This window comes from Dasypus novemcinctus, chromosome 20 (genome assembly GCF_030445035.2).
Source record: "Dasypus novemcinctus isolate mDasNov1 chromosome 20, mDasNov1.1.hap2, whole genome shotgun sequence".
Classification (NCBI taxonomy): domain Eukaryota; kingdom Metazoa; phylum Chordata; class Mammalia; order Cingulata; family Dasypodidae; genus Dasypus; species Dasypus novemcinctus.
The window spans coordinates 52988303-53004798 of NC_080692.1; the positions used below are offsets into that span (position 1 = coordinate 52988303).

Here is a 16496-nt window from a genome sequence, read left to right on the forward strand (position 1 = left end):
CACTGGTAAGGTGTTGAAAGGCGATTAAAGTAAAACTTTTTTGTTTCCTGTATGTATTTTTCTTGGATCTCCTGCAAGACCATTTTCACCTTCCCTTTGTGATCAGAGCCGTCCCAGGACCTCAGGGGCCTCCTACCTACAGAGTTTATTAGCAGCTCCCCCTGGCCCCACCTCCACAGAGTCATTTCTTCTGAAGGGCCCCCCTTCCATGAGTGAATTCAGCCAAGGGCACCGGCTCCGCAAGGAGAAAAGGTTAACCGTGGCTCCACCAGGTACACGCTTTTTCCTTGGTGCATGTATGCAAATGTTAGCAGTGGACGCACTCCCCTTCCTTCCACCCACACGGGCCCCCCGTCCGCAGAGGCCAGTCCCACGGCATTCAAGTCCGACCCCTAAAGTGAAATCTCCTGTCTGCCCAGGATCCCGTTTCCTCTTTACTCGCAGCCTGGCTGCCATTCCTAGGTGTCTCCAGGCCCCTTTTTAAGCGACCGCGGATGGAAGGAATGGGACAGGTGGCGGGGAGAGAGCAGCAGCCGCCTTGCCAGACACACACCTGGAGCCTGTTTGCAGTTTGAAGCCAATGCCAATTCCATTTGGGTTAGATTGTCTCATTTTGCTCATTTCATCTTTAATGTAATTTCGGTAAAAAGGGAGCCAGCCATCTTTATGAAAAGCCTTTTGGGCTAATTTCCTTTTGTAGTGATTCAGAATGTCTCAATCATTGTATCGAAAATAAAAGCACACAGTAAAATCCTTGACATTTTTGCTCCTTAGAAGCACTCAGATCGTAGTTAATGTTCTTGTAGTTTGCAAGCTCTGACTTATTTATGCTTCCCAACATACTCATAATTTACTTAACATCACTGTTTTGCATTTCTCTCTCTCTCTTTTTAAACTTTCCTTATGAAGAGGCCCAAATTGAAAATATCTCTTCTAGCAAATAAAGCTTATCCTTCTGAGAAATCCTTGTCAGAGGTGGCAAACAGGTATCAGACAAAATGAGCCCCAGGGGAGTTATCAGACTATCAAAGGGAGTGAAAAAATTAAACTCAAATTAATTGTCAATAGTTAAAAATGTGGACTTTTCACATGCCCATCTATGCTTCTGACCTCTTTTGAAAAGTTCTGTGTATCTGGCAGCCCTGAATATGCGTTTGTGCATTTCAGCAAACCACAGGCACTACGGAGTGCCTGCTGCTTTCAGACAGGGCAAGCTTTCCAGCTTTCCATTGTCCCCACCATTCTCTATTATCTTACCCCAGCCTGCTCTAGTTGTTTCTTTTATCTTCTGGCACTACTGTGGCCTCTAAGTTTGCCATCCTGGCCACAGAATCTTTTTTTTTTCCCCCTAACATTCTCCTACCTAATTTATTTCAATTTTACCTTAATTCCTTTTTGGCACGCTTCATCTTTGGGACTCTAATGCTTTCCTTTTCTGATTCATGTAATCAACCTGCTGATTGGGGTTAAAAGACATGGTGTGGACACTTGCAACACATGCTCAGTGTTCTAAGAATGTCTGAGGAACTTGACAGTGACAATGAGTTAGCAGAGCATAATTGCTAAAATGTACACCTAAAAAAAGGCGACAACTCTGCTGTGTATTTCTACTTAACTCATTTCCTACTGTTTTCGACCCCTTGAGAAGGTGCTTCTAAGTACCTGTGGCTCATCAATGTCGTAGTGATTCATTAGGATTCCTACCTCGGATAAAACTCACAAAAGTTTTAGTGCCCTTTCAGGATTCAATAGCATTATACCACGAGAATTTAGAAAGGAAATTATATGATTAAGAAATAACTCCTACTTTAATAAAAGATCGCCTCAATAAGAGTAATAAATATTAACAACGGTAACGATTTTCATTTCTGTGTGTGACCATTTGATCCTTGTTCAGCTATATCTTACCTCGTGGTCATTACACTGTGACAGCCATTAGCCTTATATCAAAACTTTTCCATGTGGCCACATAGTCTTTTGTTTTTAAAGGTGGTCATGTCAGACATTTTATTTCAGATATTATCTCATGAATCACTGCTTCACCTCTTGTCCATTGAGATAGTTTCCTGTTATTTGTTATGTTTGAGAATGCTGCTGGGATATCCTCATGCACTCAATATCTGGTCTATTCAGTTTTTTCCCAAGATTACTGGCTTATAAGTATGAACATCGTTATGTTTTTTGCTACATTTTGATATTGCTATCTCAAAGGGTATATCAATGTACGAAAAACTCCATAAAACATTTTACCCATTTTCACGCATTCTGAATATTTATGCACATGGTTTACCTCTTCCAACTCCAAGGCTGATGGGCAGAGATGAAATTACCGTTAGGTTTCTCAAATTCTTTAGTTTTGAAAAACCTGAAAATGCCATTGGCCTTAGAAATGATTGCTACACACAAGACTAAAGCTGTGAATAATATAGAATTCAGAATCATCAGTGGGCCAGAAAATCACTCTAATAACAATTTAATATATTGGTAAACTTTATACTTTAATTTCTAACCATTTATTTCAAGTTGAAATAATAGAAGGGGAGGAAGTAAAACTCTCATTATAATCTGAGGAATTTTGAATTATGTATCATGAAACCAACCATGTCAATCCTTTATAAATTCTTATCAGATCAATCTGGAACATTTTCTAAAAGGTTCTGGTTAAATGAATTATTATATAGACTATCTATATCAATTGAATTGTATCTTTTAAAAATAGCTGCATTATTAAACAAAACTGCATAGGATCAATCATGTTAAACATTCTTTATATTCTTTTATCATATAAAGTGTTTTCATTTAGCTGAGAAAGGGTAAATATGTTATATTTAGCAAGCCCAATGTTCTATGCCAGGAAATATACCTGAAACCCGTGGGAAATAATAGATTCTATGAATGTGTTTTATTCATGAGTTTAATGTAAGTTTATTATAAAATTTACCGACTGGCAACAATATATATTAATCATTCTTTTCAAATACAGTTTCCTGTTAATTTGTCAGAATGTTTTTGATAGGCATTGTTTTCTAAAATATATTTGTAGTGTACCTTTTTAGGTAATTTTAATTATTAAGCAGATTTCTTTTCTATCGAAGATCACTGAAGTAATTATATCAATAAAATTAAATTAGTTTGATTTGTTTGGGATCCTGTAGAGGAGGAAGTAAGACAGATAGCTAGTTTACAATTTTTAAACACAGGATATAAAATGGTGTTGACCAAATACGAGTTATTTTCAAATAGATTTCGGTTCCACCATATGCTCAGCAGAAAACCCCTTCTCCTGTATAAAAGGCTGATTTCTCAGTTTCAAGAGAGGTGGGGTGAGTTCGGGTGGGGATTTCCTGGCCCCAACGTCGGCTCCATCCGACACTCCAGGGCTTCTGGCCAGGGCTCGCGGCGTCCTGTCCTGGCTTGACCCAGTCCTGCTGGCGATCTCCAGCGTCCCCCCCGCCTCTTCGTGCCTCTCAGTGGTCTCAGCCTCGCCTTCCGGCTGATGGCAGGTGCCTCTGCGCTTGGTGGTCCTCCTGGCCACAGGGGTGTGCGTTGGAGCAGCAGAGCGAGCTCTCCATGGAGCGCGTGCTTCATGTGCTGCCTTCACCACCGCCCGAGCCACAGCGACGCAGCCTCACCAGGTAGTCAGCGAGGAAAGCCCACCGCAGAGCGCAGTTAGCCCATCGGAGGGAGCGGTGGTTTCCGTGCTGGGACGGGCTGTGGCGTTTGTGCAGGACACATGGGATGCCCTTGGACGCGACCTTGGGGATTCCTGCTCTGCTCACCCCACGCTGCCTGCAGGAGCTTGGCTTTCCGCCTCGTTTCAGTCCCCACCTTCTCCCGCTGTCCTCGCCTCGGCCTCTGACACCGCTAGGGACCAGTGTGAGAGAACAGTCTTGTTTTGAGATGTGAACAGGTCTCTGAGCTCTTAGAGTTCGCCTGTTTGTAAAACCACTCACAGAGAAGCGCTAATCTTACATCCACAGTCAGAGGCATCATCCAGCGCAGCACCGAGCGACCCAGGGAAGCTTGCCTCTGCCTGGCCCTGCTCTCAGGGGCGTTTACTTCTGTTCGCTGCCTTGCAGAGCCTGTGTCCCTAAGCGTGTGTCAGCATCGTAATCCTGTTACCCATTCAGCAAAATGTAACATTAGTCACTGAGACCTGCTGTGCGTCGGGCTGTTCTTGGCTCTGGATGTGCAGTGGTGTTCTCGTCAGCACCACCCCTGTCCAAGCCGAGAGGGGCAGGCACAAAGGGTAACCCTAAAGGTGCGCTGCCATGAGCAGGGAGCTTCCCGGGCGGGAGGAAGGGAGGGCGCGGGCAGGAGTGCCGCGAGGAGTGTGCAGGAAAGGTCAGCGGGGTGGAACGCCCGGTACAGATCACGAGGTCATGTCCTCGGACTATGAGCACTAACTGTGGTCCACAGCACACATTTGGCATTTTGTTTCCATACCCCCGTATTATTAACACAGCACATCTTTGACGTTAATGCAAGAATATTACAGTATTGCTGTTAACTATAGTCCATAGGTTACGTTAATTGTATTTTTCCCATCTTTCTCCACATTCCCACCACCTTGCAATAGGGATGTACATTTGTTCTGGTTCACAGAGGGTCATTCTTATATTTGTCCTATTAACCACAATTCTCATCCATCCGAGTTAACTGTGTTTTTCAGTCCCTTGATTATCTTCTAGCTTTCTTTCAATTAATAGTTACTTCCCCAGACTACCCTTCAGCCACAATCCCATTTATAAACCAGCTTCTACTCACTCTAAAGTGTTACCATCAACTCTATACATTTCCACACTTTTGCAGTCAAGTTAATTAAAACTCTACATACATCAGCATCAGTACTTCTTAACCTTCCTCTCTAGGTTTTAACTCCATGTATGTTTTCTTTGTATTTAGTGTATATTAATAAGACCATGCAATATTTGTCTTTTTGTGTCTTACTTCCCTGAGTTGTCGTCTTCAAGACTCATCCATGTTTTCATATATGTGTCCCAATTTCATTTCTTCTTACTGCAGCATAGTGTTCCATCCTATGTGTATACCATGTTTTGTTTATCCATTCATCAGTGGATGGACACTTGGTTTGTTTCCATCTTTTGGCAACTGTGAATAATGCTGCTATGAACATTGGTGTACAGATGCCACAGTTTTCAGTTCTTCTGGATATATTCCTAGTAAAGGAATTGCTGGATCATATGGCAGTTCTACATTTAGCTTCCTGAGGAACTGCCAAACTGTCTTCCACAGAGGCTGCTCCATTTACACTCCCACCAACAGTGACGGAGTGTTCTTATTTCTCCACATCCTCTCCAGCACTTATTGTTGTCTGTTTTTTAAATAATGACCATTCTATCAGGGGAGAGATAATATCATTGTCATTTTGATTTGTATTTCCCTAATAGCTAGTATATGGAACATTTTTTTCACCTGATTTTTGGCCACTTGTATTTCCTCTTTGGAGAAATATCTATTTAAGTCTGTTGCCCATTTAAAATTGGATTCCTTGCTCTTTAATTGTTGAGTCAGTCTTAAGAATATGATCAGAAATTCATTTTATAGGCCACCATGACGGCAAGCTGGAGAAGGGATGGGACATGGGTAACCCCTGAGACAAGAAGTGGATGAGGCCACTGAGGAAATACACCCCTGCAGGTGGTGGAAACCAAACTGAGGCGCACAGTGTAAAACGTGCCTGAAGCTAGTCTAACCGTTCATTCTTGAATCCCAGCGCAGCCTCCTCTTCCTACCTTCTTCTTCCCGCATTGTATGTAGAAGGAGCTCTGGACTGACTTCCTGACCTTAGGGCCGAAATGATTTTTTTCCTAAAGTATACATATTTTTCCCATAGAGGCTTTTCCATTTACCTGTGTGTTCTACTTCCCATATTTTCCTTTTTTCATTCTCCATACTTTCTTTTCCCACAGACTTCAATTACTGAAACAATAGGAATTAGCAGAGTTCTGTTGAAACTTATTAATTTTAGGCTTGTGTTTTCATCTAACCGCTTATACAGAGCTCCCTGCTGAGGACGGCTTGGGCAGTTCTGATGCTAGACCTTGTTGTCTTTAGTTTGGGAAACCTGCCAAACAAAAAAAATGACCTCAAACTTTTAATAATTCACAAAAATTACCAACCCCGCATGAAAAAGTACATTTTTCTGTCTTGCCCTATCAAGTGTGTACTGAGAAATCAATTCACATTTCCCAATTGTAATGAATCCTGTGTCTTCTAACAGGATTGCATTTCCTTCGTTCTTTTTCTAGGCAGTCACAATTCCCTTTTAATTCCTTTTTAGAGTGGAAACGTGCAGGCTCTTCGGATTTCTTTATGGTATTTTTCAAGGGCAGGCCCATTTTTCCAGGAAACCTTTTAGTAAGGAATAATCTTGAGTTGGACTTCGAGTGGCGCTGCGGCGTTCTAGGTTCCGGCGGTCTCTGTTGCGAGAGACGCCTGCTCGGAACTGAAAAGCACAGGGATTTACCTAAATTTTCCCCAAAATAGCTATGCATTTGCTTTGTTTAGATAAATACCAGATATCCTTAAATTCAGCTGAATGTTTTGATTTGCAGCTGGATAACTAGGTTCATGTAAAAATATTGTAGAATTCTAAGACTTTTCCCTTTCCCTGATTTTTCCTACAATGGTGTGAGCTCTGTGTATCACAGGCACCAGTTTGGGCATTCTTTGTTAAACGCTGACTCCTCCCCGAGTCTGTAAGCTCCTGGGGCAGGGAGCTGGTCCCGGGGGCTCCTCCCGAGTCTTCCAGCCCTGAGTCTTGTGCAGCACCTGCCCCACCTGAGGCTGTCGTGGAGTATTTGGCCTACATTTTCTACAGACTTTCAAAAGGCATATTTTAGCTTTGTTGTGGTTTATCATCTATGCAGGTGGTTCTTCTGATGTATACAGAATTATAAATAGTGTATTTCAGATGTGGTTTAGTTAGGAGATGTAGTAAAATCTACAGAGCAGTTCCATTGGAAAATTTCCAGGTAAATGATTCATTTCTCGTGTTATTTAATCCAGGCAGTGTACATGTCATTTAGAGGCTTCTCTTTAATTCATTTATTTGATTTTTTAAAATATATGCATGCCTAAGAAACAAGGCAGTTATAAGAAAATATTAATTTTACAGGAGAAAATTTATGAATCTGTGTAACAGAGTAAAAGGGTTATATATAAGTATATAAGCTTTCCTTATTTTTTTCCTTTTATTCCATTGTGGAAGTTTTTAAACTATTTTCCACAGGTAATGATGGTTCAAAATTCAAAAGGAACAAAAGGGAATACAGTGGAAAGTATATCTTGTTGGCACCACTGGGTCCCAGGCAGCCAGTCACTTTGAATTCTTCTAGAGACATTCTATACACTTAAAAGCAAATGTGCATAAATGTGTACATAAAACCCCACACAAGCAAATATGCATAAATGTGTACATATATAACCACACATAAGCAAATGTGCATTAATATGTACATATATAACTGCACACAAGCAAATGTGGAAAATGTGTACATATATAAACCCACAAAAGCAAATGTGCATAAATGTTGTACATATGTCAACTCGCACAAGAAAATGTGCATAAACGTGTACATATATAAAACAAATGTATTTTATATATGTACTAACTATAATGTTGGCACAACCAAAAACATGGTTATGCATGCTGCTTTTTATCACTTAAGATATCATGGCCCATTTTGCGTATCAGTTCATCTTTTTTTTAATTTTTAATAGGAAGAATGTAGGAGGGGAGGAAAATATGCTTGAGCCCTTTAGAAAAGTTTGAAATGTTTCCAAGTGAAACAGAAATATTTCTTGCCAAACAACAAAATGACAGCTGCAAGAAATGTTTCACTTTCTAGACTAGAGCTATCTGATAGAAATACAATGTGAGCCACATCCTAATTTTTCTGGTAGCCATACTTTAAAACAAAAGAAATAGGTGAAATGAATTTTAATAAGATATTTTATTTAATACAATATATCCATAATCTTACTATTTCCACAGTTAATCAATGTAAACAATTATTGATATATTTTGCATTCTTTTTTCTTCCACAGCCTCTGAAATTTAGTGTTTTTATCTTTATAGCATATTGAATTTGAACTAGCCACAATTCAAATACTCAATGGCCACATTCGGCTAGGGTCATTGGATAGTGCAGTTCTAGTGCAGTACTTACCACTGTTTTTTAAACTAGATATGATTCCTGCATGGAAATCTAAATTTTAATAAATAGCATTCGATTTTAAAATGGGATTGAAGATGGTGCATGTTTACTTTTTCTTTTAAACTGAAATATTGGGCCAAATGTTTGCTATTTTGTGTCTGACAGTAGCAGTGCTCTTTCAAATAGACACATATTTAAGGTTCGTATGTCCTTTTTTGTCCATCTCTTTTATGTGTTAGTAGGCCTCCTTGTCAATACAAGAACTTAATTCCTATTGTTTAGGGATATGCTACCAAACATATTCCTTAAATTCTTTTTAATTCTTGCAGCCAAGCCTCTGAAAAGCCCGTGTTTCTTATTTTAACCAGAGATTGCATTGAAAATGTGCTAAATGTATCCTACCAGTTTTAAATGGCAGTTTTGTGACACCATATATAGACTGAACACAAGTGCTATCTTTTAGTTTCTCTTTCTAAATGGATCCCATTTGTTTTCCTTGTACCCAGAATAAGGGAGAAGATAAAGACAAAACTGAATAAACCATTCCACACTATGAATTGGAGTTGCACAGCAGATAATGCCATGATGCTCACAGCCCCATCAGCATTTTTCTTTTTGCTTTGGTTCTCTACCTCCTTCTCTGTCAGGAATTCCTCTACAGAATTTGCATTTTATGCAAAGATTCCATATTCTAAACCTGAACACTGTAGCAAAATAAGCTGTGACAAAAGGATGGAATATTGAGTTGTTTAAAATCAACATTGAAGCAGGAATGTGCAATTAAATTAGCTCATATTAGTAGTCCATGTTGACTATTTTAGTATTATGTACTTTTTAAGTGTTCTTAAAGTTTTATTGAACCCATGAACCAGAAATGTCCTTGCTTGAAGCCTCAAGGGAGCTTTCTCTACCAGCGCCGCGAGGTGAGAGGAAGCCCACGTGTGTGAGGGTCTTCATTGTTCCACACGCGGGGTGAAAGCGCTCAGGTGAGGTGCAGGCTCGCCCACCCACGCCCCACTCGCCTGCCCACGCACGCGCACCCGCCCCCGCCCACGCCCAGGCGGCTGCGCCCGCGGGAAAGGGAGAGGAGAGGGAGAGGAGCGGCGAGGCGCGGGGAGCCCCCTCCTCTGGATCCCGCCCGGTGCCGCTTTCTGGCACGTGCACGCGCACGCACGCACGGGCGCGCACTCGGCCGGCTTCCCCTGCCCGCCCGCGGAGGCGCTCGGCCTCCGTCTCAACCGCACCCTCGCCCGCGTGCGCAGTGCACGCGCACGTCCTCGCTCGCGCTCTCACGCGCGCGCTCCTGCGCACGCGCACTCCTCCGCCCACTGCGGCTGGCGCATGCGCGCTGCTGCCCTCGGGCGCGGAGCCCCTGCCCGGCTCAGCCCGGGCCTCGCGGGGAGCGGGCCGCCTCCGGCTCCTGGCCTTGGACCCCCGCCCCGCGCAGAGGCGCTTTGGCGCTGTCGGCGGGCCCCGGCCCCGGCCCCCTGCACTCCCGGCCGCCCCAGGCCCCTCCGCGCCCCGCGCGCCCTCCCTGCTGGGCCAGGCCCGGGCCCGCGGCTGCCGCTCCCCACGCGAGCCCGCGGTGCAGCCGGCCGGGGTCCGCGAGCCCCGAGGGGCGGGCAGCGGGCGAGGAAGTGGAAGACCCCAGGGGCGGGCCGGGGGGCCGGGCGCAGGCGCAGGAGGGGGCCACCGCGGCGCCCCCGGGCACCTGCTGCTTCCACCCGGGGACGGGCCGCGTCCTCGCGGGTCCCCACGGCGCTCCCGGGCCGCGTCCTCGCGGGTCCCCACGGCGCTCCCGGGCCGCGTCCTCGCGGGTCCCCACGGCGCTCCCGGGCCGCGTCCTCGCGGGTCCCCACGGCGCTCCCGGGCCGCGTCCTCGCGGGTCCTCGCGGCGCTCCCGGGCCGCGTCCTCGCGGGTCCTCGCGGCGCCCTCGGGCCGCGTCCTCGCGGGTCCCCACGGCGCTCCCGGGCCGCGTCCTCGCGGGTCCCCGCGGCGCCCTCGGGCCGCGTCCTCGCGGGTCCCCGCGGCGCCCTCGGGCCGCGTCCTCGCGGGTCCCCGCGGCGCCCTCGGGCCGCGTCCTCGCGGGTCCCCGCGGCGCTCCCGGGCCGCGTCCTCGCGGGTCCCCGCGGCGCTCCCGGGCCGCGTCCTCGCGGGTCCCCGCGGCGCTCCCGGGCCGCGTCCTCGCGGGTCCCCACGGCGCTCCCGGGCCGCGTCCTCGCGGGTCCTCGCGGCGCCCTCGGGCCGCGTCCTCGCGGGTCCTCGCGGCGCCCTCGGGCCGCGTCCTCGCGGGTCCCCACGGCGCTCCTGGGCCGCGTCCTCGCTGCGCTCCTGGGCCGCGTCGCTGCAGGTGCAGCAGTGACTTCCTTTCGGCAGCCCTTGCGCGCAGCTCTCCTGGGCTCTCACCCTCACTCGGCTGTTCTGAGCGCACCCCCCTTGCCGGGCACCCCCTCCTTTGTCTGCATTCTTCTTGAACCTGGGAGCCCGCCGTGGGGCCCCCCCATCAGCCCCTAGAATACAACCTGTCCCGCGGCGGGCCTGGGCTCCGCACACGCTGCCCCTTCCAAGGGACATTTCCTACTGCAAAGAGTTCCAAGGAAAAATGCCAAGGAAAAGCCACCGCAAGTGCGCGGGGCGGCGGCTCCCCTGGCGTCCGCGGCTGCTGCGCCCACAGATGCGCACACGCAGGAAGAGAGCACGCGGGAACCCCGAAGGGGCTTCCCAGCCCCAGCCGCTCCGAGTCTGTGAACACAAACCATTCCCTCCCTTTTTGGAACTGGAGCGCATCGTCTGAAATCCCCGTTCCTAAATAGACTTGTAAATAAATTCAGTTATCTCAGCACCATCGAGAAATGTGAAAAGCCGGTTATCTGATATCTAGAACAAGGATAGACAAAGTTAGAAGCAGTTAGGAACCGACTGCGCCACAGGAGAGCGGGGGTTGGGGTCCCGCTGAGCCCGCGGGTGCTGCCCTGGCACTTCCTCCTGAAACACGCGGGACCCGTTTCTGTGTCTACGCCCTGCGCTCGGAGGGGGCCGCTGGCCGCACTCAGATGTGCCTCTCGGCGCCCGCCACCACGCCCGCCTCCCACTCCTGGGAGGGGACCGGCTTGGGGTGGCCTTCCCGGCAGGCCGAGTGGCTTCGGGTGCCCTCCTGAGCTGGCGCCGGCGGGCGGCCTGCCAGCGCTTCCCGTTGTTTAAATGGGTCAAAACGCAGTCCCTAGGAAAGCCACCTGGAGCCCCCAAGGTCGCCCCGTGACAGGACTTGTACCCATGGCCAGCTAGAAAGGCTGCGGGGTGCCCCGGGCGCCCTGTCGGGGCGCCGCTCCCCCCTGGCTCCCTTCGCAGCTCCAGGTCCTGCTCCCCTCTACCCATTTCTTCACCCATCTCTCGATACTTCTTCAGGGTCCGGTGCCTGAATGGTATGGGAGAAAAAGAAAAGAAAAAGCGCAACTTGAAACAGTTGTCTTACTCTTTTATTTACTTTAAAAAAGGTAATTCATAAAGATGTCAAATCCTTTGTTTAATTGTCACCTCTCGGGCAAAAATAAAGTCATATGTATTCTCACAATCACACATTTAAAGTTTTTATGAATTGTACATGAAAACGTCAAGATGGTTTTGGCTTTAATCGTTACAGGACCCCAGAGAGTTTGTGTGTGCATCTAGATTATTTAGGCCCCTGTGTCCCAGCCCCGCTGCTCTTGGAGATGGCCTCTCATGAACTTGCCTTAGTCAGTAAACGTTCTCAAGAGCTGGACAAGATTCGATGGCTACTCTTAAAATTAAGAGGAAAAAAAATGCTATAAATTCAAAAACTTGGATTTAAAAAGTTATGTTAAAATATGTACATTTATTTTGCAGGATAATGATCTAGAGCAGGATGCCATTATAACTAAACTTGTTGTTAAGGAGATACTTTTCATCATAGCAAGGACTTTTTGCTGCTCAGATGCTGATTATCCAGTTCAAGTTCTGCTCTAAACTGAGCTTCACCTCCCATTTCTTCACTGCACTTAAGATTGTCTTACTGCAAATAGATAATACCCTGTGGTTACTTTGTATATAAGAACTCAAATTCTATGTTTAGAGTAGGAAGTCATACATTTGTTTTTGGTCAAATGGTACCCAGGTCCCAGGCACATCCCAGTGATTTTAAACACCTACTTCTGGCTTTCCAGACAGTCCTGCTCCACCTTTGTTCAAATGAACCTTTATAAAAACAAGTACAGTGTAGTTATTTACTCTGAGCATGTGTTTATGGTACAAGCCACTTATATAATGACAATAGAATTAGTTAAACATAATTTTTTTCTCTTTTTATGCACTACTTGACATCAAAAGCAAAAAGAGGTAAGTTGGCTGGGAACCTTGAGGCAAACCTTGTTTTTCTTAATAGTTTATCCCCAAGTATCTTTGCTTCACTTGCATTTCTACAAGTCAAATATTTTTACATTAGGAAGCTTGTCATTGAAAATCCTGAGGCATTTCTTTGAAAAATGAATAACCATCTTCTGTAAACTTGGATATTAAAAATATTTAAACATATTGCTTATGCCTTTAACTGAGTTATATTTACAGTTTAATTTGCTTGTGTGGACAAAGTACATTTTGAAACACTTGGTTTAGTTTTGGGGTTTGTGAATTATTTCTCCCCCTACTCTCAAAATGTGGATTACACATTTTAAGTATTTCTTCTTTTCTTAAAAAAAAAAAAAAGGGCAAACCAAGAAACAACAGACATTGGTGAAAGTCTATACTGTCCTGCTCCATTGCTTTACAGAAGAGGATACCCTGAATTTCCCAGGATATTTTTTATTGTTGACTTTTTTTTTAAGGCGTTACTGGGGATTGAACCTGGGACTCATGTGTGGGAAGCAGGCACTCAACCACTGAGCTAAATCCGCTCCCCAGTGTTGCTTTTTTCAGATAATGAAATATAATGAAAAAATATTTCATAAGAAAATCAAACACATTTCACTGAGTGGTGTCTCATATTTTTCTTGTTTGCATTTTTATGATTGATCTCTTTGGGTTCTTGGTTTTAGTGTGTTTAATTTACTTCTCTTTTTTTCTTTCTGATGATGAATTATCCTGACATTTCAAAAGCATAGCTGGTCTTCATCTGATACATTGCGTTATTGATTTTGCTTAGCAGAACTGACCACTGTTCTACCTTGAGTTAATTCTGTGCCAGCTGGATCATGGGAAGGACCTTTCTGAACAAAAGGTTACTTCCTAAAAGGTGTTTAGTTGGTTGTAAACACCTGGCAGCAAAATGTGCTTTTACCTCTTGGTGCCACTGTACTTAATTACCAGCTCCCCTTCCACACCATCTCTTTCCTACCATAGCCTGTTGATTATACACAAGCATGTAGTTTAATTTTAAGTTGTTCAGAAGCAGAAACTGACTCTACTGCAGGGCATTTTTATATTTCTCTTTTGCAAGATTTGAAGTGAAAATAGATTTTTTTATGACTATTGATTTGTTCGGCTACGCATATTTATCAGGACAACAAATGGAAGTTGGGTGAAAGTTTTGATCTAATCAAACTGAAAAGCCTGAAAATGCTCCTGCTTCTTAATAAGTCATGTTCTGATTCTACACTGTTGAAGACAATTTTAATGCGTGCCACCAAAGTGTGATAAACCACATGCAGAGCCAGGTGCCTGTTAATATTTGTGACCATGTTTATTTTTTCATTATTTTATATTGAAATTTTTTGATGTGTTTCAACAATTCTGTCCTTGCCCTCTGGAAAATTTTAATGAGTACTGATAATTTCTGATTAATAAATATACAACGGACTTTGCTATGTTAAACCCAGATGTAAAGAGGAGGCTGAGAGCCTGGTATTATAAATTATCAAGAAGGTGGAAATTATGCTATACTCGTAACTGTGGGTCCTTTCAGAGAAACAATGTATTCAGAGGGTATGCGATATGTTTGATAAAAAGGGATGAAATAGTCAACTATGTGTTTGATTATAAATTGCTAAAAGTTATTCACAGCCAGTCATTTTTATTATGTCATTAAATTCATCCATTAGATTTTTAAAAATATTTCAGCTTTTCTTAACTACTGTTAATATTTATTTAAATGCTTCTATATCAAGCTCTTATTTTTCTTTATATAATGTTTCTATCACAAATTTTTCTTGCTTTTTCCTATATTTTCCACTCTATTCCTGTCTTTCTTCAGTTTATGTGTATTGGAGCCCACTGACTATTCAAATGTTCAAGTTTTTACTATAAGAGTCATGTATTTTGATGCTTCTTTTCATTAACTTTTCTGTTTATTCACTAACATGCTATTAATCATTTTGTAGATTTAGTGAGGAATAATTTAGTATTATTGTTTTTGGCACACATTAAAGAGTGGCAGTAAAAATTGTTCAAGATAACTTTATACATCAGCTTTCCTGGTGTATAAATTGAATAACTGATTAAACAATAATTGATCCTCTGCCTTCACTAAATTTACTTTAAAATTTTGATCAGATAATGTTTCCTCTTCATCATTCCTCTAGTTAGAAGGACGGTGTCATGATGAGAGGAATGTGTAAATTATAAACTGTTCCTTCTTCAAGTGGGTTGACCAGACAGTGGCATTAAGAAAGGGGTAATAAGGAAATGAACCCAAGGCACTTTTGTGGAAGGTGGAGTCCAGCCCATCAGCAGGTGTTTGCAAACCCTGGGAAACTGCTGTGGGCAAGCCAAGGTCAAGGCATGCCCTGCCTGCCCTCGGGGCGCCGAGGTGCCGGGCAGCGATTAGCCTCTAGATTGGCCACTGAGGAGAGCAGTGGCCAAAGGTGCCTGCGGGAGATGCTGCGGGAATTCACGGGGGCGCACAGCTCCTGCTGAGTCTTCAGGGTGGAAACTGAAACTTGCTTTTTTGAGGTAGAGGCAGGAGAAGAGTGTTTCAGATGAATGGAACGCTCCTGGGAAGGCGCGGGAAATGGATCCTCATGCGATCTGCATGGCCCGCCTTGCCTCGTGGGGAGCCGCCTCTACTCCCTGCGGGAGCTGCCAGCCTCCGACCCCAGTGCCCCCTGCCTTGGCCCGTCTTATCTCACTGGTGTCTGCCGGCGATTCTGCACAAGCACGCACAAGCTCACACAAGCACTCACGAGCACACACGAGCACACACGAGCAGTCCTCCTCTCACCGCCGTCCCCCGCCCTGAAGCCTGGGGCGGGCCAGCCCCCCGAGACTGGCTGATGGTCTCCCGCTGACCCTCAGCCTCGGGCTGGCGGAGCTGGTGGCCAAACACAAAGGTCTCTCTGATGGGACTGGAGGAAGGAGAGGAGGGAAGCAGAGAGGATGGCGAACAGCGAACAGCGGAGACAGAGGTCGCCTGGGCGCAGAGGCAGCGCTGCGTCGCACCTGTTACACCTGTTACACAGGATTGTGGAAGGCCGCTTAACACTGAGCGTGCCCGCAGGTGGGCCGTAGGAATTAGGGACACCCAGTGCCTCTGTCCTTGAACAGTCAGGGTTGCTGGGTTTAGGAGGTTGGTTTATAATCATGCCATTTGTCCTCACCCCAGTGCGTGGTAAACAGAAATTTATATTTTCTGCTAACATAATTACTCAAACTTCACATTCAGTCATCAGTTTAGTTCTGTCCAGGTCTTCTCATTTGACCTCTTTCGCTTCTGTCTAAAATGCCTTTTGCTAAGAAAGCGGTCGATGCTGGGTTTGAATGTGGCTTTTAGCTCAGAATGTGCTATCGCGTCTGTTTAAGTTTCCTTGGACCAGAACATTTTCTGTTTATTCCAACCCCAGGACTTTTTAGCGTTTAGAAGCAGCTAAGGGAACGTTTGCGGTTCTTGGTTTGTTTGGGTTAAGGTCGCCGGGGCAGAGTTCAGAGCGGGGGGTGCGGCCGCAGCGGCAGGGGCGCAGGGGCGCAGGGGCGCAGGGGCGCAGGGGCGCAGGGGCGCAGGGGCGCAGGGGCGCAGGGGCGCAGGGGCGCAGGGGCGCAGGGGCGCAGGGCGCAGGGGCGCAGGGGCGCAGGGGCGCAGGGGCGCAGGGCGCAGGCTCGGGTGCGGAGCCAACTAACCAGAACGCTCGCCTCCTCGGCGTCGGGACCGCGGGCACAGCTGGGTTTTCTGAGCATGAGAAGCTGCTCGCTGTGAAAGTCCCACAAAAAGTGGCCATGTATAAACTCATCGGACTCCCTGATTCTCAGCTTCTAAAATGTCTAAAATTATAATAAAAACAAGATCCACCTCGTTGGCTCTTCATAAGAAATAAAGAGCTGCTGCGAGGGGGTGCGAGGGGGTCCGCCTGGACGAGCGGCTGGTGGGCGTC

General features: G+C 45.9%; 1 protein-coding gene across 6 annotated transcripts in view; it reads left to right on the forward strand.

Moving 5' to 3' along the window:
* Positions 1 to 16496, forward strand: part of BICD1 (BICD cargo adaptor 1) — a 228964-nt gene that overhangs the window by 194255 nt on the left and 18213 nt on the right. Inside the window, exons 8-9 of one of the 6 annotated variants that reach the window (XM_071210244.1) lie at positions 107 to 272; positions 420 to 2978. The exons of 2 other annotated variants lie outside the window; for them this stretch is intronic. In XM_071210244.1, the coding sequence (XP_071066345.1) occupies positions 107 to 272; positions 420 to 484 (231 nt within the window). In that variant the 3' untranslated portion in view covers positions 485 to 2978. Of the gene's footprint in view, positions 1 to 78; positions 2979 to 8689; positions 8817 to 16496 lie in introns of those variants that run through there. 3 more of the 6 variants (XM_058283024.1, XM_058283021.1, XM_058283025.2) reach the window with 3 other exon arrangements.